This window comes from Protopterus annectens, chromosome 12.part0, assembly GCF_019279795.1.
Source record: "Protopterus annectens isolate FY-2018-M chromosome 12.part0, PAN1.0, whole genome shotgun sequence".
NCBI lineage: Eukaryota > Metazoa > Chordata > Ceratodontiformes > Protopteridae > Protopterus > Protopterus annectens.
In genome coordinates, this window is record NC_056746.1 from 566,624,994 (window position 1) to 566,648,873 (window position 23,880).

Below are 23,880 nucleotides of genomic sequence, written 5' to 3' on the forward strand. Positions count from 1 at the left end.
GGATTGGTGCTAAGTTGTTTATAGTGGATAAGATTAGAGGGGTTATTAGAAGTAAGCCAGAGCTTCCAGGCTTTGTCTCTGTTTCACATGATTTTTTTGTAGTTCTGGAAAGCCAAGGGGGCATGATTGGCTTTGATTCTGAAGGGTCTAGTAGGTGCCAGGCTGTGGAGAATACTAAGAAATGAATTGAAATGAAGGGCGTCATCTAGTGGCAATGTTTTGAAACTGCTCCAGTTGTAACCTTTAAGGATAGTATTGAATCTAAGGGGGCAGAATTTGTTTAAGTTTTGTGTCACTCAAATATTTTGGATTTTAGAGAGAGATGTGCAGTCACAAATAGTGTAGGTTAGGAGGTGGTCACTAAAGGAATGTGGCAGGGTGCCGACAATTTGATATTTGGAGGGGTCTGAGACTAAGATCCAGTCTAGAATTGAGCCTTTATTATTTTTGAAGTTATATCTAGTAGTGAAAGTAATTATTTGAGTAAAGTGGAATAGATTCATACTATTGGGGGATCAGATAGTGGAAGTAGCTGTCCAGTCAATATTCATGTCATCTAGTATAATGGTTTCATTTTTTTATTGTATATGAAATCCAGGAAAGAATGTCTTCTAGAACTGGGATGTTATTCCCAGGAGGAGTATAAATGGCTGTAATATGGTTTTTTGGAGTTGTTAAGGTCAAGAAATGATGTTAGGATTTCGGCATTATGGAATTTAGGAATAGTATTGGGAAAGGAGCATATGTTAAGGGTGTGGGGTAAATTAAGGCAACACCACCTCCTTTTTTATGTTTTCTGTCAACCCTGATTACACTGAAATTTGGAGGAAGGAATTCAGAGTCCTGGATGCTTGGTTTCAGCCAGGTGTCAGTGGCCGCTATGATGTGAGCTCTATTTAGAGTTAGCCAAGCATGGAATTCAGAGGTTTGGTTGCAAATACTTTGAAAGTTAATGGTGGTTATATGGAGAGCTTTATGGAGGGAGGGACCTTGGTTATGGTGAATGTCCCCTGAACACATAAGGGAGGAGAAAAAGTGAAAAAAATTGAAAATAGAGAATGGATGAAAGGAGGTAAGGAACTGCACTAGAGTATTATGATTGTAGGATAAATAAAAGTAGTGAGTATTTGGGGTTTACTACACAAGAGTGGAGAATGAGGGTAAAGGCTAGCAGAGATATGAGAGTAGGAGTGACCTTTGGCCAATATGTGGTGGACTTGGATTATGTATGGAAGTTAGGGAGTAAGGTCCTAGTGCTATAAGGTTAATGAGTAGTGGCATAGCTAAGGAGAAAGGTCATAGGTAAGTCAGGTTTCTTGCTAGGGAAAACTTTATGGGAGGTGAATTTCAGAAAGATGAGATTTAGGAATTGGTGTAAGGAAGAATGGAATGAAATAATAGAAATGGAAAATGTGTGAGTAGAATATGTAGTAGATGGTTATAAAGGTTGGAAGATAGAGGCCTGTGGTGATAGGAGATTATGGGAGGAAGTGGGCATGATTGAGGGAGGAAGTGGAAGTGGTGAAGGAGAGAATAAATGTAATTGATATGGGGGTGGGAATGGGGGTAGGGTAGGGAAGTGAATTGAGCCCGAGTGGCACGAAGGGCAAATGGAGCAAGAAGACACAGACCAGCCACGTTCATGCAATAGGAAAAAAAAACAATCAGAATACAGCCTCTAAATCCAGGTATCCCAAAGAGGTGGGTGAACTGCCAGGTGAAGCCTTGCATAGATATGTTCTTAGAAGCATGGTTTCCCACTATATGTATTAAAATACCCAAGCAGTAGTTTCTGAAGGAGTGGAAAAAGAACCTACTATAATAGATGTTACTTCGGAGCCGTCTCAGAGCCACAAAAGAGCTAGGTCTCTTTCTTTGGAGCCGATTTGTTCGGTGCCACAATCACCATTACTTCAAAGCAAGTCCAGTCAATGCTCATCTTCCCACTCCTTTCGATCCTCGAGGTTATCAGATCAGGATGTGGAGAGAGTGGTTAGTAGGTTGCTTAAGTCACAGGCCCTTGCTAAAATGCTTTCAAGCCCACCTCAACAGGCTTCAGCTCCATCTGCTTTGATTTCGATTTCTCTTCCGACTGTACTTACTTTGGAGCCGGAGTCCATGGACACCCCAATAGTAGTTCCTTCAGCTCTGATGACATCCTCGTTGGCTCCGACATTGGCTCCGATTACCTCGATTCTTCCTCCCATCGAGGTATCTGGGTGCCGAAGCTCTCTCGTCGGCTCCGAGGGGGGAAGTAGCATCGGACCCTTGTCTGACCCCACTGTCCCTCTCAGAGTATTGGCTGAGTTGAGCTCGGCACCCACATCGGCCTCGGAGCCGTCGCTCTCGGCGCAAGGTGGTATTCCTGTCTCTTCAGAGCTGGATCCCTCCTTGTGTCAAGACTTCGAGGTCATGCGAAGAGTGCTGTCTCCACAGACGGCTCCACTATCGGTTCCATCGGCTCTGTCCCCCTCGGTGCCTGTGACAATTACTGCTCCTCCTCCAGCCCAAAAGTGTAGGGAACCTATGCCCCAGGACAACTCATTGGGTGAACCCTCTTCTTCTGAAGCCTCCCCGGAGCATTCTGAGCAGGCTCCCCAGAAGAAAAAGTGCAAGAGGAAGCACCTAGGCTCCCCCTGAGTCTGTCACCTCAGATAGAAACCTGGATGAATCGAAAGGGTCCTCAAGGTCCCCCTCTGAAGATGTTTCCTTTTTGGACATCCTTGAGAATCTCAGGCAGAGGCGTAGCTGGACTTCCCTAGCCCCCTCCAAGGTTGAGTCTGTATACCTGGATGCATTTGGTTCCTGACCTTCCACCTCCTTGGTGTCTCCACCTTTTGATCCACTCATGTCTGTAGTGTCTCGAAAGGCTTGGTCATCTCCAGATTCCATGGAACCTGTCCCGAGGAGACCCAATAAATTCATCACAGCTCCCCAAGATGAACAATTCTTAACTAAAGGTGTCCCAGTTGATGCCATGGTGGTAGCAGCAGCCACAAAGGGAGAGTTAGCTGAAACCTCCATCTGTCCATCCACCGAATAAAGACTCTTGTATGGTGGACAGATACAGGAAGCGAATGTTTTCATCAGTGACCTTCTACCTTAGGTCACTGAATGATCTTTCCTACTAAACTTCAGAGGGATCTCCTGAAAGAGCTTGAAGATACCCTCCAAGATCCCACAGCTGAGGGAGTTTTAGCCAAGGTAGCTACCCAGCTTACGACTCTTAATTCAGTAGTCAACTCCTCCATGAGGCTCATTTCATACGCAGCCGATGGAGCGAGTAGAGTTGCAGGAACAGGAGTAGCTCTTAGGAGACATTCTTGGCTGTGTCTGTGTCAGTTTACAGAACCTTTCAGAGCGTCCTTCAGCAATACCCCCTTTGATGGCTCCTCTCTCTTTGGGCCTCAGGTGAAAGATACACCAGGTGCCAGCATGTAGGCAATATGCTGTCTGATGTCGGAGTCTGTTTTTCTACTCCTACCAGACCATACCCAAAAGGTCAGAAGGGTGGAAAGATGTGGTTTCAAAAATCCCAGGGACCCTTGCCTGATACACGTGGTGAATTTTCCCCCAGGTGCAGAGGGGAAAATAATAACAATGGCAGACTCCACTCTCGTGGCAGAGGAGGGTCTGCAAAATCAGGGTGACAGAGATAACGTTCTCTTCCAAATCAACATCCCTGGAGGGATGCCCAACTGCTCAACTCTGGAGCCAGTCGGGGGAAGGCTTTCATTGTACCCAACCACCTGGCAAAATATTACAAAAGACAAATTGGTACTAGCCATTATATCCGGAGGTTACAAAATTCCTTTTCATCAACCCTCTTTTGTTTCAAAAAAATCCATCCCAGATTTCCCACCCAATCCAAGGGATCAGGCAGTCACAGAAGTTTCAAGACTGCTAGGAAAAAGAGCCATCCAAGAAGTCCCTGCAGACCAAGTAGGATCCGGAACTTACTCAAGATTCTTTTTAGTGCCCAAAAAGACAGGGGACTGGAGACCAATTCTGGATCTCAGCAAGTTAAACAAATCTGTACAAAAAGAAAAGTTCTGGATGGTAACACTGCAGTCCATTCTCCCCTTTCTGGGTCAGGACAATTGGATGTGCTCCATAGATCTTCAGGACGCAGACTATCATATAAAAATGGACAGATGGTCCAGGAGATTTTTACTCTTCTGGCTAGGGGCCAGTCATTACCAATTCAGAGCTCTGCTCTTTGGTCTCACCACAACCCCCCAGGGTGTTCACCAAATGCATGGCAGTAGTCACGGCTCACCGTCAAGGATTCCAGGTGTTTCCTTATCTGGACGACTGGCTCCTCACTGCTACCACCAGGCAACAACTCATAGAAGCACGAGATTACACAATCACATTCTGTACTCAGCTAGACATCACAATAAACTTCGAAAAATCTGCCTTGTTGCCCTGTCAATCTATTACATATATAAGAGCAGAGCTAAACACAAGAAAAATGATTGTAAAATTGCCTCAGGAAAGAGTTTCCATTATTTGAAAACAGGTGTTACTTCTCCCGAGGAGCAAAAAAATTAAATTCAGTTATGTTCTTCAAGTTCTAGGGTCCATGGCAGCAGCCATTCTTCTAGTCCCCTTAGCACGCTTTCACATGAGAATCCTTCAGTGGCTTCTTTTCACACAATGGTCCCTCCAGGAATTACCCGTGTCTCACATGATGCTAATTACGGAATCTTGCAAACGACACCTTTCCTGGTGGATGGTCTCCCCACTAGTTTCTCAGCGCATATCTTTCATGGAACCCCATCTGGTCACCACAGTGACCACGGACACTTCCCTGATAGGGTGGGGTGGCATTATCTAGGGAAGACAGTCCAAGGCACTTGGCAACCTCACGAGTACCACTTGCACATCAACATCCTGGAGATGAGAGCAATGCTCCTAGTGTTGCAAGCTCTCCAAGACTCTCTCCCTGCCGGGATTATTGCAATACAGACGGACAATATGTCAGTGGTTTTGGTACATCAACAAACAGGGCGGAACCAGGTCTTACACCTTGTGCCAAGAGGCCCTCAGAATGTGGCAATGGGCGATTTCCTCCCAACGTTTTCTGATAGCAACGCATATCCCTGGGACATTCTGATAGCAACGCAGGCTCAGCAGGGCTATTCTTATGCCTCACGATTGGTCTCTGAAACAGGAAGTTGTGGATTTTATTTTCTGCAAATGGGGCCAGCCTTGCTGCGATCTCTTTGCCTCATCCCTCAACAACAAATGCAGCAGCTACTTCTCCTTTCCTTCTCCTCCAGGTCAGACACCCAGGGATGCTCTAGTCCACGATTGGCCTCAGGGACACCTTTATGCATTTCCCCCCTTCCCCATAATTCCAAAAGTCATTCAGAAAGCAAAATCGTCGGGTTGCAAAATGATCCTCATTGCCCCCTATTGGCCTTGACAGATTTGGTTTCTGTTCCTTCACCCTCACCTTCTAGCCCAGCCTTGGATTCTGGACCTAGTACCGGACCTCTTGATTCATCAGTCAGGCGCGCTACACCAATCTCTCCAATCTCTCAAGCTCACAGCTTGGTTACTCCACTTCAAATCCTAGCCAAGCTCCCCAATATTTCCCCAGCATTGCGGGATATTATTGTTTTTTCCCATAAGACAAATAGAAGGAAAGTCTATGCTAGCAAATGGAAAAGATGATCTTACTGGGCAGAATCCAGGAATTTAGATCCTTTTACAGCTCCTGTACACGAGATTTTGGACTTCCTAGCAGAACTGTTTCATTCTGGTGCAGTTGCTGCTACCATCAGAGTACAACTGGCTGTCATTTCAAATTTTCATGTTGGCGTTTTTAACTCCAGCATAATGTCTCACAAACTCTGTAAGGACTTCATGAGAGTTACATCTCTACATAGACCCCCAGTGAAAAGGCCACTTCCACCTTGGGATCTCAATTTGGTTCTTGCCTCCTTGATACTGCCACCCTTTGAACCAGCGGCATCATGTTCCTTGAAGTTTCTCTCTTGGAAAACTCTTTTCTTAGTTGCTATTAATTATGCCAGACGTGTTTCAGAACATCATGCACTGTGTGTTCGCCCTCCATACCTAGTTTTTCACAAAGACAGGGTTTCCCTGAGAACTAACCCATCTTTTCTATCTAAAGTTTGTTTAGACCACAATTTGAATCAATCCATTGAACTCCCTGTCTTTTTCCCTAATCATTCTAACAAGGCAGAATACAGATTACACCAATTGGATATGCATAGACAACTGCATTTCTGTCTCCATAGAACTAAAGAAACGAGAAAATCAGATCAGTTGTTCCTTTCATTTGCTAACAAGGCCTTCCAGTTTCTAAAGTAACATTGTCAAAATGGTTATCGGACACCATAGTCCATACCTACCACTTGCGACAAAAAGATCTTCCAACAAAACCCAAAGGTCATTCAACCAGGTCAGTAGCTACTTCGGTAGCATTTCAATCTAGATTGTCCATAGATTAAATTTGTGCAGCAGCTACTTGGGCAGATCCTAATACATTCATTTCTCATTACAAAGTAGATGTGGTCTCCCGGTGCAGAGCTTCCTTTGGTTCCACGGTTCTGAAGAGTCTGTTCCAATGAGCCACCCATTGAGGTGCTAGGGACGCTGTCCCATCCAGCAAGAATGAAGGCGAGATTAGACAACTTAACATTAAGAAGTTATGTACCTACCATAACGTTCCATGTTAGTTGTCCTTCATCTCACCTTCCTTCTTGCATCCCTCCCTCCTTCCCCCTTCCTTGAGGATTGAGAGGAGTTTCTCAATGGTTTCACTGGCTAATTTGTTTTGTTATTAGTTGCTTCTCAACCAAACCATGACAATTAACTGTATATCCAGGTTTATTAATGGATTATCTTCTATAATTATGTCTAGTGTGAGCTATCTCAAATGAGATCTGTGTAGCTGGTGCTGGTCATTCTGGGATAAGGGGTAGCCTCGAGCCAGTAAAGAGCTCTCGAGCTATAGTAAGTGGCCGAGTTGGAGCCAAAGATTGGCTCTGAACCCATCCAGCAAGAAGGAAGGCGAGATGAAGGACAACTAACATGGAATGTTATGGTAGGTACATAACTTCTTTTTAATGCCAGTTCTGCAGCTATTGTTCAGTACCTTACATTTTTGACCTTAAACCTTACAGTTTGAATTACATTCAAACAATGTCATGGGTACATATAAGTTAATAAAAGGAAAACAAACCACACTAACATTTCTTTACTGTTATTTCCTTGCCGCATGTGTATGCTTTCAGTTATCATTCACTCCAACATTACATTAATTGCTCAGTTCCTGCCTTTACTTAAACCTCAGTTCTCCTCTGAAGCATCATGTCTTGTTCCCACAAGTTCCATTTATTTCTATGTAATTTGTTCTTTACCTTTTCCAAAGATCCAACCTCCCAGTTCTCATATCTCCTTTGCAGTATTCAGTACTTCAGTTACATTTGGTTTAAATTTTGATTTCTATTTTCTAGTAATTTCTTACTGTGACTAGGCAATTTAAATCCTATGCCCCAGCTCAAAAGAATAATTCCTTAGTTACAAAAAATAGTTTCCACAAAATTTCTGAAAATGTAATCTGTAGGGAATAACATTCCCAAAAACATAATGTCCTTCATTACTGTTGTTGCACTATTCTTTATTGAAGGGATATCCTACCAAGATAAATGCATTCCAAATTCCCACCTCCAGCTGGAAGTGGTAACTACACCGAAGCTTACACTAAAGCCCTGTACAATCACTTGCATAAGTATATAGAATCTGCTGTACCAGAAAGAATCAAAGCCAGAGCCAAAAGTAAAAACAGTTTGCCATGGCGGACATCCACCATCAACAAACTTTACAATAAACCCAAAAATGTTGCTCTCCAAGAAAACTAAGGCAAGACCCCAACAATGGAAAAGCACCCTCCTCAGCCTCAGCTGGCAAATAAGACAACTTGTCAAATCCTGTAATGGCTTATTTGAGAAAAACTTGGCAAGCACAGCCAAGGATAACCATAAGGCTTTTTACAGTTACGTACATAGCCTAAAAGGTAGGACCCAAGCATATGCAGAACTAGTGACCAGCAGAATCACACACACTGACCCCACAGAGATAGCAAACCTGCTAGTGGATAAGTTTGGTGAAATTTCACTTCCTTATTCGCACCAAACCTATCACAAACCTTCACCCAAACACCCACCCTACATATCTGAAGAACAGGTCATCAAAGCCCTGTCCCGGGCAAAAAAACACAGTCTCTATTGGACCAGAAGACATCCCAGGCTGTCTTCTAAACAGTCTAAAACATGAACTAGCATCACCACTAAATGGTCTTTTTAATCTTAGTCTAACCACAGGCTTTGTTTCTGCGGAATGGAGAACAGCAACACTTATTCCCCTCTACAAATGTGCTCTAACAACAGAGACAAGAAATTACCAACCCAAAAGCCTGACCAGCCTCATCTGTAAGGCCATAGAATGCATCATTATGGACCTCATAAATAAAGACATAGGTGACCTCAAAACCTTGGATCCTACCCACTTCGGCTTTGTCAAGGGCAGATCCTGCCTGTTAAATGTAGTGGATTTTTTCAAAAATGTGACCAGGGCCAATGACGAGGACAAATCTGTGCACACAGCATACCTTGACTTGGCACAATCACACACTTGAGCATTACCGATAAACTTGGCAAATTGAATGTAAACCCCTTCATTGTAAGATGGGTTGCCAACTGGCTCGCAAACTGGAAACACACTATCAAAGTGGGTGACTCCACATCAACCAGCAAACCTGTTACCAGTGGGATACCGCAGGGGTCAGTGCTAGACCCCCTACTGTTTAGTATATACTTCTCAGAAGTTCAGGTCAAAACTAAAGGGTTGTGGCTGACCAAGTTTGCAGATGACTGCAAACTGGTTGCAACTATTGAATCCCCAAATGATGTCAGTATACTCCAGGAGGGTCTTGTGCAGACAAACAGGTGGTATCCTAGTCACCGTCTCAAACTGAATGCAAAGAAATGCATCATCATTCCCTTCAGCATTAACAATGTCCCTTCACACTGTCAAATCAAAAGCAATACCCTAAGTGCACACAAAGTGGTAAGGGACCTGGGATCACAAGTTGACTGCAACCTTAACTTTGACCACCGTGTACCTACTGTAGTAAGAAAGGCTTTCTACATAACACACTTGATTAGAAAGTCATCACCTCGAGAGCAAAAGAGGTTATAACCCCTCAATATTTTGCACTAATCCGGCCCATAATTGAGTATAATGCCCCATTTGGCATGTACTGTACAATGCACCTGCAGCAGTTGGAGAGACCTCAGAGGTTTCTAACAAAGAAGATCAAGGGACTCCAAAACGTGCCTTACACCAGCTGACTTAAAGTCCCTGTCACTATACTGTGTTTCATATAGGCTTCCTAGGGGAGACTTATGATTGGCTTACAGAGCAATCTGAGACCCAAACCTAATGAACATGCTGCATATATGTAAATCAAATGGGACGAGAGCTACCTGTTCCAGACACCTAAATACGGAATACAGCCTGCGACTTCAATAGGACATGCTGGAGGGACAGATTTATCTCCCCGCAACTGCTGCTTCTTTGGAATAGGCTACCTATTCATGTGAAACCGAGCACCTCTATGACACTGTTCAAGAGGAACCTGGACGAGTGGATGGGGCACTGTAAATTATTGCAAGGGATAGTGCCCACAACCCTCCTGGACATGGGCAGCCATTGCTAAATGCAGTCTATGGTATTACATTGAGATAAAATGACTAGGCTTGAAATGTCCTCCAGGTCAGTAGCCTAGTAATCTCCTGTCCTAAGATAGCCATGCACCCAGCTAGCATGCCAAAGCCTTAGGCTCTTCCAGGCACCACATGTCAGAGCTATGTCCTGCATCCAAGATATGAGGTACATAAGTGACATACTGGTGCTTAATCCCCAGAACATCTTTGCCATCAGTCCAAACACTTTTTGTATTCTGTCTGTCAAGTGATAGCTACCAAACCTCTGGCAAATAAATACCTTGTTAGGGACTTCCTTTTTTCATTTTGTTGGGTTACCTTTTACACATTAACTTGGCTAGGCTTAGAAAGGCCACTTGGATCGTTAGCCTACTAACAGTCTATGAATTTATGTCATTCAGAAAGAGAAAATGTGTGGGAGGCAGATTCTTCATAAAGTTAGACATAACAAGTGCCTTTTCTGCCTAGGTGCAGACCATGAATCAAATTCAATGTGCTATTTGTCAGGCTTTTCTACCAAAGACCCTGTGTAGCCATTTATACTTCTTTTTTATCTTGAGAGCCAACATCAGAAGTTATTCGCCCAGGGAACCACATTTTCTGAATCCACCCACCTGGATGTTCAGTCAACTTTTGAAAGGAAGTCAGAAAAGATACATTTAGAGATTTCTGCTGTCCAGCCTCTAGTGAAAAGATTCTACAGCATAGACAGATCAGATGTTATCTGGATAAAACTAAAGATGTTAGAAAATCTGAGTAGCTATTTGTTTCCTTTCTTGCCAAGAAATTGGTTTGGCTGTTTCTAAGCAAACAGCCTCCTTTTGGTTTTCTAAGGCCATTTAATTTCATTATTCTTTGCATGGTAAGCAGCTTTCTTCTTCTGTTCGTGCTCATTCTACCAGGGTAGTAGCATCTTCTGGTGCTTTTTTAAGGGTCTTGGATGGTAGATCCATTTTAGAAGCTACTACTTGGTCTTCTCTACATACTTTTACTAAACACTCCAAGTTGGATAAAGGGCCAGGGCTTTTGCCAGGACCATCCTTCATGTTTTATTTGTGAGGGTTCTTCTGTTGCTTTTTCCTCCCATCCTGTACAGTAGCGTTTTAACTCTTCCTTCAGTAAGGAATACTGCAGTGGTGCTAAGGAAGGACAACAGTACACTTGTGTAAGAACTTACTATAACAGTAGATATTCTGCTTTTCAGTGTTGCAGTATTCCGTCCCTCCATCCCCCTTTTTGGTTTCTGTTTCCTTGCCTTCTCACTAAGGGGCCCTTGTTTCTTCCCTTTCTGGATGCACATTACCCTTTCTTTTGTTCGTTTTGGGTTGCAGTTATTCTCCTGGGGCAACTCAGTTCTGAGGATTATGTACCTTAAGTCCTGGATGTGTGTATGATGCCTAGAAGGGCTTAAAGCTTTGATATGCTGGATAAACATATGACTTGTCACCTGTAGGATACCTCTTCAGTAAGGAATACTGCAACAGTGAAAAGTAGGACATTTACTGTTATGGTAAGTTCTTACACACCTGTACTTTCCCGTTTACCTCTCTGTCTCTTTCTCATTACACCCCCAGCATTTGCTGTGTACCAGAGGAAAAAAATTATCTGAATTGTGCTTAGGGTTTAAAATACCTATAAAACTCTTGCAAAAATCCTAATCTTTCAGGACTTTGATTGCTTACTTGGGAGCTATACAGATGCCTTCCCATTGTTTTTGTAAATTGCATTTCTAGTCTGTCTTCCAAATCTTTTCTAATTTTCTCTGACGATTCTTATAGTTATTGTGCAATATTTTATATGCCTTACTAATTGTCCATATTTTAACAGCAGCTTCTCTTCTAGATTCAACTAAAACTGTACTGTTTCCATCTGTAGAATCTGTAAGCTCCCTGCCTTTATCTGTAAGCAGCAGTACAGTTTGTCACAAAGATTGGATGTCCCCTAAAGATGATCCCACATTTCCTCCTAAAAGTGGCATCAGAACTGTCCTTAAGCTGTTATACAGCATGCTTCAAACATTTGCCCATTGTAGATGTTTGTGCAGCAAATTCTTGGTTTTCAGTTCTACTCTTCACTGAGCATTACTTCAGGAACTGTGATTCCAGGAGTTTGGGCCTCCTTTGGTACTGAAGAGTGTACGTACTTGGCATTCTGAGCCCCTTTCCTTTTGGGTTTCATACATCTACAATCTCCCTGGGAAGGTTTGATGTTTCGTTTTTTTTTTTTTTTGGGGAAAACCTTCCAGCAGTTAACTATGTCAAATGTCCTTTGACATCAAACATCACTGATATGCAGCCTTATTATATCTGTTGATTTGCAAGAACACCTTCTGCAGTAGGTGTCTGTTAACCTCCCGGACTCCCTGATTACAGGATGAAACTCATCATGCATCTCAAGTGGATTTTTGAGTTGAAGTTGAGTAAACATTTAATTTTATATTCTTGTATATTTTTTCAGGTTGTGTTCACTTGTTTCTTAGGCTCAGATTCTGATATGCAGGGCTGCTCAAACTCTTATGGTATACCTTGTTACTTCGTGATATAGGCTGGCAAGAGGCATGCTTGCCTCTAGTGTGGAAAGTGAATAGGTGTCAGAAATTTATCAAGCTGAAGATGCCAAGAATAGCAAATCCCAGCAGTTTCCCAGCACAGAGACCCTTCTTGCAACTTAACTAGTACAATGAATGTGTTATTTCTTAACAGTTATCTGTTGATTTATATGGATTGTTATCATGTATTGTTACTAATTCTTCAAAAATAACTCAAAGGTTGGCATTCTGGGTAATTTCTTTTACCTGCAAATTGTATCCCATTTGTGTTTTATTTGCAAAGGTGTGTTAATTTGATACCTTGAAGTAAAAACAACTACAGTATTTAAATACAGTGCATTGTTTCTTTTCTGTAGCCTTGTATCACCTCGTAGTGTCAGCACACTGAATCTGTCTGACAACAATGGAGTTTACCTTCCTCCTCCAGATTACCTGGATTCATCGTTAGACAGTGAAGCTACCACAGATAGCATGGATGAAGGAATGTATCCTTCACGAAGTGCTGCACACGGACCGCTACCACCTAAGCCAAATAATGCAGCAGCAGCTGTAAGTACTCATCATTTTCTTGTTCTCTGATGCCAGAAATATAAAATATTTAGAAAAGAGCTCTGGTACTACATCAGCAAGTCAAGTTTCATATGTAAATGAAGACTTTAGCTTATGAATACTACACTTTCAGTAATAGACACTTTCTTCTTCTTTACATTATTGTAGACTGGTTCCCCTAAACAGAACCTTGTAAGTTAGTACTACATGTTACTGTTAGCTTTTGCAATGCTAGATTGTTGCACAATATGAATATTCAATGAAGTAGGTTCCTCTACTTTAATAAAATTACACCTGAGAAATCTTGGTTTAAGTGTTAAAGTAGTAGTTATTAAATTCATATTGTACTGGCATGTCTTCTTGTTTTCTTCATAAAGTCTTGGTAGAATATATTTTCCTGCATTTATCCTTCCACTAAAATATGCTGACAGTAGTATTACATATTGTACAATGACCCCCTCATTAATATTCCAAAATGTGCACGCTGATTGGCCAGCGTGCCCATTGTAAATCCCACAATATACCAATAGAAAAAGGTCAGGTCGCCGGGACTTTTTTCCGTTGGTAAAAAGTGTCCAAAACCTTTTTTTTTTTTAAATAAATTAAAAAAAAAAAACAGAGCAATGGAGACTTTCTTTGGTCTGTTGCTTCTGTTTCAAAGCATTGATGCACTGGGTATGCGTAGGAATGCAAGTCCCATACGCATGCGCAGTACATCAACACAAGGAAGCAGTATACCACCACCACTGGAAGAACAGTAATGTGCCATTATACAAAGACATTATTTAATAAAAGTATTTTTTTCTTAAATAATGTCATTGTATAATAGCAGTAACAGACTCCGTGGTTGTGGTATATTGAAATTGACCCACAGCTGGCTTTATTTAATTACTCGGTCTTCACCCTCGTGATTAAACCATGCCAACCATAGATAACTCTTCAATATACCACACCACACCGTTGGTTAGTGCTTAAATATTTATCGGATCAAAACTGACCATAGTTTTACTACACAAATATTTAAAGAATGGAATTTGACCAATACTGTCTGCTTGTACTTGCTGCCTGTGTCTTAGATCGGTCTGTTATACTTTGTAAGAGTGACATTAATTCCTAAATGAAAAGCCTTGTTTGGTTAGAAGTTAATTGTGTTTTGTTGTATGCCATGTACTGTGGTCCAAACACAAGATGTATTTTTTTTTTTTGTGGTAAATCCTTTGATTGAACTTAAAAATGTTTTTAGTGAACTTAAATGTGGCTGTTTTAAGGAGAATATGCTAACATGACTACCAGTTGTTCACAGTGCATTTAATGTGTAATGAAATGCCCGTCATGTCTACAGGAGGCCACGTGTTTACCAGAGTAGCAGTTTGTATCATTATAGCGATGTTTGTCTCTCACTTTCTCTCAGTAACCGTAAAGAGTACTAAGTACTTGTGGCTACTCTTTGTGCACATACTTAACATTCTTATCTTGTCTGTAGATGGCATGGCTGTATACGTATGTAATTGTACTGCATCTTGTTTTAACAGTGGTTAGTATCAGAGCCAAAGCTGGCTCATTTGGCACCTGGTCCCACTCCATGATCTAGCCCCCCCGAATCCTGTGTTGAAGAGCACACACAAAAAAAAAAAAGGTCTGTTCTGAACTTCTCTACTAAGGAAGGAGAACAAGGTCCTAATGCCCTATACCCTTATGCTTCTATGTGAGTGCGAGAAAGAGTCTGTTTTCTGAGTTGGTGAGCTCCGTCCCTCCTAAGGAAGAGCACACTAGTTCTTAACACGCTCCCTTACTACTGCATGTCCCCCATTTACATGAGGATCTTGAAAAAAAAAATTACGATTGCATGCCTAGACATTTTGCACTCAGGGTATCTGCCCACTTCATCCCCTCCCAAGCTACTCTTTGGTTAATGTAGTAATAAGTGAAGTCATAGTACACTGCAAGTCTTACATTGGCAAGCAGTTGTCATCCTTACTACAACAGAGTAAAAAAATGTAACCAGATGAGGTTCAGTAAATGGTGTAGAAATTGTAGTACATTCTTGAACTGAAGTTGAACAATGTCTTAAATTATGTAAAATAACCCCCAGTTGGTTTCTGTTAAGATCTTAGCCTGCTGTGCAGAACAAGTTGGAAACCGTATGCTTTAATAGCATTTCTTCCTAAGATATAGAAGTGTACCACGATTGGGTATACAGAGTCCACTGTATGTACTCACCTCAGACTGTTTTTCACTCGGACGCTACATACATGTTGCACTGAAAAGTTTTATGTTCTGGTCAGGTTGTTTCCATGACTATTAATGAAATGTACTGATCTAATGTAGTATTTTCCATCCATTCTTTAATGGATAGATCTTCAAGTCTGACCTTGGATCTGACTTCAGACAACTCTATAGCTCAGGCTCCTCTCTGCTCACCTGGATGAAGACTGCAGTATTTGTACTGCTTTTGGCCAGCAGATCATTACTGAATGGTGCAACAAGCTTGTACTTGGGGGACTTTTCCCAACCCCTGCAGGAGACCTGTCCAAAGTTATGTCTGCAGTGTGTGGATCCTGCTCGTGTGCTAAAAAGCTTTCAGATGAACATAAACGGGAGAAGAGTAATGACAAGCTCAGGGAAAAGGGCAAGGTGTCTAGAGAGTGCTTTCCACCTTTCCTCATCGGTGAGTTCTTTGGCTATCCCTGCGAAACTGCCTAAAGCTTTAGCTCCTATCCCTCTCTCAGGTCTGATTGTCATTGGATCACAAACTCTCCCTTGCCAGAGCCTAGATTTTCTGTGAAGGTGGTCTGCCTTAGACTGTGCTTCCCTTTCTTGCAGGAGAGACCTGTGCACAGATCTTCTATTCCTCTCTCCACCTCTTTTTCTGACACATCAGCCTGGTTTACAAGAAGCCTGACAGAGCTTATCTGGATAGGATTATGAGGAAGTTCCTCAGGACCCAAATTCAGTTGGGGGTTCTCCCAGCTCCGACCCCTGTCAGAACCATGAGCTTTGGTCTTTTCCCATTACCTATGATAGTGCCTATGCTGATTCGACTCCCGATTTCAGGATTGTCCTAGTCTGATCCAAAGTCTGCTTTCAGTCCGGTGACATTTCCAGTGGGTCCGCCTCCGAGTTTATCTGATCTGGAAGAATTTGAGTCTGAACCATTGACAGTGCCTTGGCACTAGACAGTTTGGCTCTGACATTAGCCTTGTAGTAGAGTCAGATTGGTTCTCAGGACCAGCTCAGTTTGGAGGTTTTGGCTCCTATTAGAGCACTGTTGGGTTCTTCATTGCCTTCTGCATGCAAGTTCAATCAAGAGAGCTCTCTCCATTTGTTACGAGCAGACTTTCCTTAGTTTCTCATCTCTGCCTGTCCCTCAGCAAAAAGCCTTGGGTCCTGATCTTACTCCTCCTGTCTCTTCTGGGCAGGCAGTTGCCCTGAGCCTCGAGACATTCCACTTTGAGGATCTGCTTAGTCTTCTGAGTCCTGTCCCAAGAATCCCACCACAGAAGTCCTTCTGAAACATGCATGCAAGAGGAGGCACATTGATCCCCCAAGAGTCCCCCACTGAAGACACAGATTTTGATGACAGGTAGGGGTCCCCTGATCACCACTTGAGAATGTTTCATTTAGGGAAATCCTTGAATTCTTGAGACAGAAAGTTGGTTGGTTTTCCAAAGCCCCCTCCCAAGAGGAATCTGTGTTTCTTAAGGCCTTTGGATCTGGCTCATCATCTACTTGGTCTCTCTGGCCCATCAGATAGTGGATTTAATCTCTCACTAGGCATGGAAGGAGCCAGGTGCGACTGAACCTAGTCTGCATAAACCTGATAAGTTTTTTGTCGCACCAAAGGATTGCCAGCACTGGAGCAAGGGCCTGGAGGTGGATGCCATGGTATTAGGGTCAGCCACCAACAAGAACCAAAGAAAGCTTAGCTGTCCATCCCCTGACAGGCAGTGTAGGGCATTAGACAGGGATGACAAGTAAATTTATGCTTCAGCTGCCTTCAGTTTGAGGCCACTGAATTGTCTGGCACACATGACCATATTTCAGAGAGATTTGACTAACGGGCTCTCCAAATCTCTCTCGGAGTCCACGTCCATGGAGGACAAGAAGATTGTGGCTTCATAGCTAGCCACCCTACAAACCCTATCAAATGCCTCCATGCAGTGGATATATAATGCAGTTGAGGGTGTTTGAGAGCACCAGGCACAGGTATTACCATAAGGCAACATGCTTGGATCTGCTTGTGTGACTTTGCAGAGCCCTTCAAGACATCCATTGTCAAAGCCCCTTTCAGTGGTTCAGCCCCCTTCAGCCCGAAAGTTAAGAACACAAGAAGTGAGCAAGATGGGAAAACCCTTTCTGCTGTAGGAATATGGTTCCCTACTCCCCAGAGGTCCTTCTCTAGAAGCTAGAGGGGGTGTAAGAAGCTGTGGTTCTGGTAGTCCCAAGCGTTTTCCCGGACATTCCTGGAGATAGATTCCCTGGGCAGAGGGGGCAATTCTATGGGCAGAGGGGGCAATTCTAATGGCAGATGTCACCCATTAAGCAGAGGAGGCCTGCAGGAACCATTGATGTTCTTCGTGTTTCACTGTTGCAGTCATTACATTTGGGTAGTCTGCTGGCAAGTTGCCCTCAGTCAGCCTGAATAACAAAGTCTTGGGTCCTGCGTCGGTTGCTGTCTCCTCTTCCATGACGTCAGGTGGTCAGGGGTATAAAACATGCAGCCAACGCCATTTTAATCTGTCTTTCTTGCCGCGCGGTGCCCGAAGCAGAAGCAGTTCGCAAGTGCCGGTCGGCCGACTCCTGAAATTTTCGTTTTCGAGTTTCAGAACCAAAGTCTTCAAACTAAAGCTAAGTACCCTATTGGGGAAACTTTTTCTTGTTCCTTACCGATGTCAGTAAAAGTTAATAACTGTATTACTTGTGGGAAGCAAATACCTCATAAGGATTTTCATTTGTACTGTATTCCTTGCCTAGGCCCTGAGCACAACGTGCCTTGCTGTCGGTTTTGTGCTAAATTTAACCAACACACTATTAAGCGTCGGTATATTTTTGCATCTAAATACTTTGGTTCAAGATTTAACTATTCTGAAATTTCGTCGGTTAGCAATCCGACTACCGAAATTCACAAAACGCAAAGAAAAGACAAGAGACAGACTGTCAAGGTCCAAAACCAATGACAAAGCTTCTCCTAAGCCAGTCGCCGGTTCGCCGGTACTCAGTGAGGTGTTTTGGCAGCCCCCTGATGCCTGCTATTTTTAAATCGCAGGCCTCTACCAAGACCAATTCGGAGTCCAGTATGCTGCGAGATTCTCCAAGTATTGAACACGCGGATGTCTCTCCCTTGGATGGGTCCGGAGCCGCTGAGCAGGCACCGGCTTCTGAGGGTGTTTTCAGGCTTAAAGAATTGTATATTAAACCGACGCCTTCATCAAAAACAAGGCCAAAACCAACTTCTATGTCTAAAAAACTGACGCATGAGCCACGTGCTCAGGCCCCCATGCCTAAAAAACAAATGATCAAAATGGCTGAGAATTTAATTACCTTGATCAGGGGTTCCCAACCCTCCTGCTAAGAGGCCTAGGCGAGGCACTGATTATGAATCTTCAGATCAGGTTTCCATTTCTTCTGATTCCTCTTCTGATCAGGAATTTTCTATTCCACCTTATGAGGACTCTGATGCAAAGAATCCATCCCTTCTGCTTCTCCTCCTGAGGATTTTTGTTTTGGAGAGACTTTGCATACCTTAAGGGAACATTTTCATTGGGAGAGTCAGGATTTCACAGAATCCAAAAAGAGGCTTAGGGATTTTCTTCTTCTTCCTCTGCATAGGCCTTTGGCTTTACCTCCTGTTTTCGACATTGTTGATGATGTTTTCTCAGAATCAAGCATAGCTCCTGATTCCCTGCCTCCGGCTCCTAGTAAGCCAGACAGATATTACAGGGTTCCTGACTCCCACAAGTTTCTTTTCAAAAATCCTACTGCTGACCCTGAAACAATTTCTGAGGGTCTCACGGGTGTTAAGGCTTCTACTTCTAAAAATCCTACCCCTTCTGAAAGAGACTCCAGGACGTTGGATAGATGGGGTAAGAAGGTTTATATGTCTGCAACCCTAGCAATCAGGGTTTTAAACTGTCAATTTCATATGCTTAAATATCAATAGCATGTCATGGGCTTACTGAAACAGAAAATTATGTTGATTTTTGATTGTGTGAAAAATGGAGTTACAGGATTTATTGCATTCAGCTGAACAAGTTGGAAAGCATACTTTGCAATGTGGTTTAGATTCCTTGGAGGCCTCTTGCAGGGCCGTCGTAACTAGATCTGTGATAAGAAGGCATGCTTGGCTCAAGGAGCAAAATCTGCCTGATCATGTTAAAGCTAAGTTGCTGGATGCTCCTTTACAGCAGAAGAAGTTTTGAAAAAGATGGATGATAAAGCTAAATCTACACAAACTGTAAAAGATTTCTTGCAAGTGCAGCCACCCAGGTTCAGTAGGCACTGGCCTACTAAGAGCTGGTCCTTTCAAGTACCCAACAGAGCTGCTCAGGTCAAAAACAGACAGTCCAAGGGCTCCAGGTTTCAGTCACAAGGATCTTACAGGACAAAATAATGGAGTGCCTCCACCTCCAAATCAGGAAGTAGCAAAGCACCACCCTACGGTAAACAGTCTGAATGACTTTCCTCGGCCATTTCCAAGCACTTATCTTTTGGCAGCCCCTTTGGGGGGAAAACTAGCACTTCATGCTGAAAATTGGCATCTAATTACCCAGGACAAGTGGGTCCTAAATATAGTATCCCAGGGGTACAGATTTAATTTCCACACATTGCCAACTCCAAACGGATGGCCAGATCTGCCTCCAAATCAGTGGGCAGAGGCCCAGAAACAAGTCGTGTCCCTCATGGATATGGGGGCTATTCAGTCAGTACCAGAAAAGGAAAAAGGACAAGACTTTTATTCAAGACTTTTCCTGGTACCCAGAAAAGACGAATCATGGCATCCAATTCTGGACTTATCCATTCTAAATACTTTCTTGGACATTCCAAAATTCAAGATGCTGACACTACAACAGCTACTGCCTATGCTAGGCAAGAATGCCTGGTTGGTAACTCAAGACTTAAGAGGCTTACCTGCATATCCCAATCAGGGAATCTTGCAAAAGATACCTCCGCTTCAAAGCAGGCTTTTTGCATTACCAGTTCTCTGCACTTCCCTTTGACTTATCTACTGCACCCAGGGTCTTCACAAAGTGCCTGGCACCAGTGATTGCATTTTGCAGACAAAGAAACATTGAAATTTATCCTTATCTGGATGATTGTCTAATTCAGGCAGAGGACAAGGACACTTCTACAACATCTGGCGTTTGTAAAAAGGCTTCTAACATGCCTAGGGTACACCATAAATGAAAAGAAATCACAAATGGTACCCTCTCAAATAATTACATTCCTGGGTGCAAGCTTGAATACAACTGCCCAGATGGCTTACCTCATGCCTGCCAAACAAGTTCAGTTGATAACATACTTCAAACAAGTGGCCACAAAAACCCAGCTATTTGCAAGACAAGTTCTGCAGGCTTTGGGGTTCATGGCATCCTGCATTCTACTAACTCCATATGCAAGACTGCATATGAGGAAACTTCAATGGTACCTAAAAAGCTTATGGAGTCAACATTGTCACAGCCTGGAAACAATGGTTTCTCTCATTCCTTGCCTGCAAAAGGAGTTCCTTTGGTGGGCAGAGGCCTGCCACCAAAACAAGGGACTGTCATTCACTCTACCCCCTGCCACTCAAACCCTGACTACAGACACATCAGACTATTCTTGGGGGCCCATCTGGCAGGGAGATGCATTCAGGGCAAATGGAGCCCAACTCAGATGCACCTACATATCAACAAGAAAGAAATGCTAGCTGTACAGAATGTTCTGACAGCCTTCAAGGACTTCCTTCATCCAGAACAACTACTGACAAAGACGGACAACACCACAGTTATGTGGTACATAAACAAGCAGGGGGGTACCCACTCCTACCCCCTTTGCAGACTAGCCATGGCCTTGTGGAACTCAGGCTTGACTTACCAAATACATCTACAAGCTCAATTCCTGCCAGGAAAGCAAAATACTCTGGCAGACGACCTAAGCAGAAATCTTATGGACCCACACAAATAGAAACTGGATCCGCAAATCTTCAGCATGTTAACACAAAAATGGGGGAGCCCAGACATAGGTCTTTTTGCCTCTCCCCAAAACTGCCAGTTAGACAAATTCTGAACAAGAATTCATCACAAAAAAGCTTGGAACATGGATGCTCTATCCATCAGGTGGAAAAACCTATCAGTCTGTGCCTTTCCACCTCTGCCTCTGCTCTCCAAGGTTTTACTAAAAGTCAGACAGGAAAAACCAAAAATGATTTTGATTGCTCCAGACTGGCCTTGCCAACATGGGTACCCACTTCTAGGGAATATGTCACACCTTCCTCTGTGGTACTTGCCTCAGACTCCTCATCTATTGTTTCAGCAGAACTATCAAATTCTGCACTCTCAGCTCCAAACTCTGAATCGTGCAGCATGGCCAATCAACTAATTTCACCAGTCACCTCCCTCAGTAAACCTGTGATGGATGTCATTTTGGGGGCTAGAAGGCCTAGTACTAGAAAATCTTATGCTGATAAATGGAAGAGATTCTGTGCCTGGAACCAAGCATAAGGAATAAGCACAGCAATGCCCAATATTCCTCAGATTCTGCAATATTTAACTGAGATGCTTCACAAGGGCCTATCTTTTTCTTCTATAAAAATCCATGCCTCTGCCATCTCTGCTTATTACAACACAGAGTCTCCTCTCTTTTCTCATCCCCTGCTAAAGCAGTACCTCAGAGGGGCCAAACATTTGAGACCTCTCAGGAGAGCTCCAACTCATGAATGGTACCTCAATTCTGTGATGAAAAAACTCACCCTACCTACATTTGAACCAGCTGCCACTGCAGACATAAAATTTCTTTCTTGGAAGACAGCCTTTCTTTCAGCAGTCACTTCAGCTAGAAGGATTTCAGAACTACAGGCTCTCATGGCAGTGGAGCCTTTCATTATCTTTTATCCGGACTGGGTGGCCCTCAGGACCATTCCTTCTTTTATGCCTAAGGTGGTATCCAGTGTGGCTGTTAACCAGACCATTCATCTGCCAACTTTTTCCCAAATCCGTAGAAAAAGGGGGAGCGAATTCTGCATTCACTGGATGTACACAGACAATTAAGATTCTACTTAAACAGGACAAAATCTCAAAGAAAGTCTGAGCAAGTACTGGTGGCATTTGCTGCAGGGGCAGAGGGGAAGGCTATCTCAAAGTAGACTATTTCAAAAGGATAAGCCATTGTATTCGTTTCTGCTACATGCACCATGGTAAACCTGTCCCCAAGGGGATCAGATCCCATTCCACCAGGGCTGCATCTACTTCTGCAACTTTCCTCAGAGGAGTTCCTACCAGAGACTTTCTAGAAGCTTCTACTTGGAGCTCAGTTCTTATGTTCACAGAACATTACCATTTACCTTGCTTTTTGTAAATCCAGGGCAGGCTTTGCCACTGCTGTCCTGCAGGGCCTTATAGCTGTAGAATTCCATCCTCCCATTCATAGCTTTGGGATTCTACCCAAATGTAATGACTGCAACAGTGAAACACGAAGAACATAGTACAGTTGTGTACACTTACCATAAATGTAGATGTTCGAGTGTATTCACTGTTGCAGTCTGCTACCCACCTGCCAGCCCCCTTTCTTCTCTGTTATTATACCTCTTCTTTCCTTCACTATGCTCAAAAGCCTTTTTGGTGTATTTGCTTTTAGTTGGAGGTAAACATTTTGTGTTCTAAATTTCATGCATCTATATATTTATATATTTTTGCTCCCCATTTGTGGGGCACCTGACATTTTGGGAAAGAAAAATTGATTAAAATGGTGTTGGCTGCATGTTTTATACCCCTGATGACCTGATGTCATGGAAGAGGAGACAGCAACCGACGCAGGACCCAAGACTTTGTTATTCAGGCCAATTGAGGGCAACCTGCCAGCAGATTACCCAAATGTAATGAATGCAACAGTGAATACACTCGAACATCTACATTTATGGTAAGTGTACACAACTGTACTTTTCAAGGGTCCTTTCTCCAAGAAGCCTTATCGGCGCTCCTGAACAGTTACCCAGCTGCCCATCTGTGGAGACATATGGGAGGGTGTTTGTCTCTGCACTTAGAGGCCTGAACATCCATCACTCAAGATATCTGGATGCATAGGATTATAAATAGAGGTTATTTCATTCCCTTTTTTAACCTCCCTCTTTCAGCAAAGAAACCCCTCATTGTCCCATCCTGTCAAATGAAGGCAACTGCTGTACAAATAAAAATGCTGTTATACAGGTGAGTCATCCAGGAGATCCCACCAGACCAAAATGGATCCTAGAATTTACTTGAGGTTCTTATAGGTGCCAAAGAGGAACGATGATTGCAGGCCAGTTTTGGACCTCAATCATTTCAATCAATATGTCAAGCACACCAAGTTCTGAATGATCATGGTACAGTCCATCTACCCTCTGTTGCGGAAGGATGTTTGGGTGTGCCTTATAGACCTTTAGGATGTGTACTACCTCATTATGATGGACAGGCAATCCAGAAAGTTTCTCTGCTTCTGGCTGGGAGCCAGTCATTTTTTTTTTCAGTTCAGAACCCTCCCTTTGGTCTCACCTTATTCCCCTGGGTCCACACTTAATATATGACAGTGATCTCAGCTTACCTCAGACCGCAAGGGTTCCTGGTGTTCCCATATCTAGATGACCACCTCTTTACAGCTCATACCACCTCCCCTCTCATTCGGGCCAGAGACCATCTGCTCCGCCTTTGCTACCAGTTAGGGATCACAATATATCTGGTCAAATCTCAAGTTTCGAATTTTTTGGTGTCCTTCTGGATATGACAACCAGAATAGCAAAATTTCCAGACCACAGATTGTCCACCCTGCAAAACCAGACACTATAGGTTC

The 23,880-nt window shown here is 43.2% G+C and overlaps 1 protein-coding gene across 1 annotated transcript in view; it reads left to right on the plus strand.

Moving 5' to 3' along the window:
* The window catches only part of BAIAP2L1 (BAR/IMD domain containing adaptor protein 2 like 1), an 815,478-nt gene that overhangs the window by 678,899 nt on the left and 112,699 nt on the right, over positions 1-23,880 (plus strand). The window contains exon 12 of the mRNA XM_044089700.1: positions 12,669-12,861. Within this exon, the coding sequence (XP_043945635.1) occupies positions 12,669-12,861 (193 nt within the window). The remainder of the gene's footprint in view (positions 1-12,668; positions 12,862-23,880) is intronic.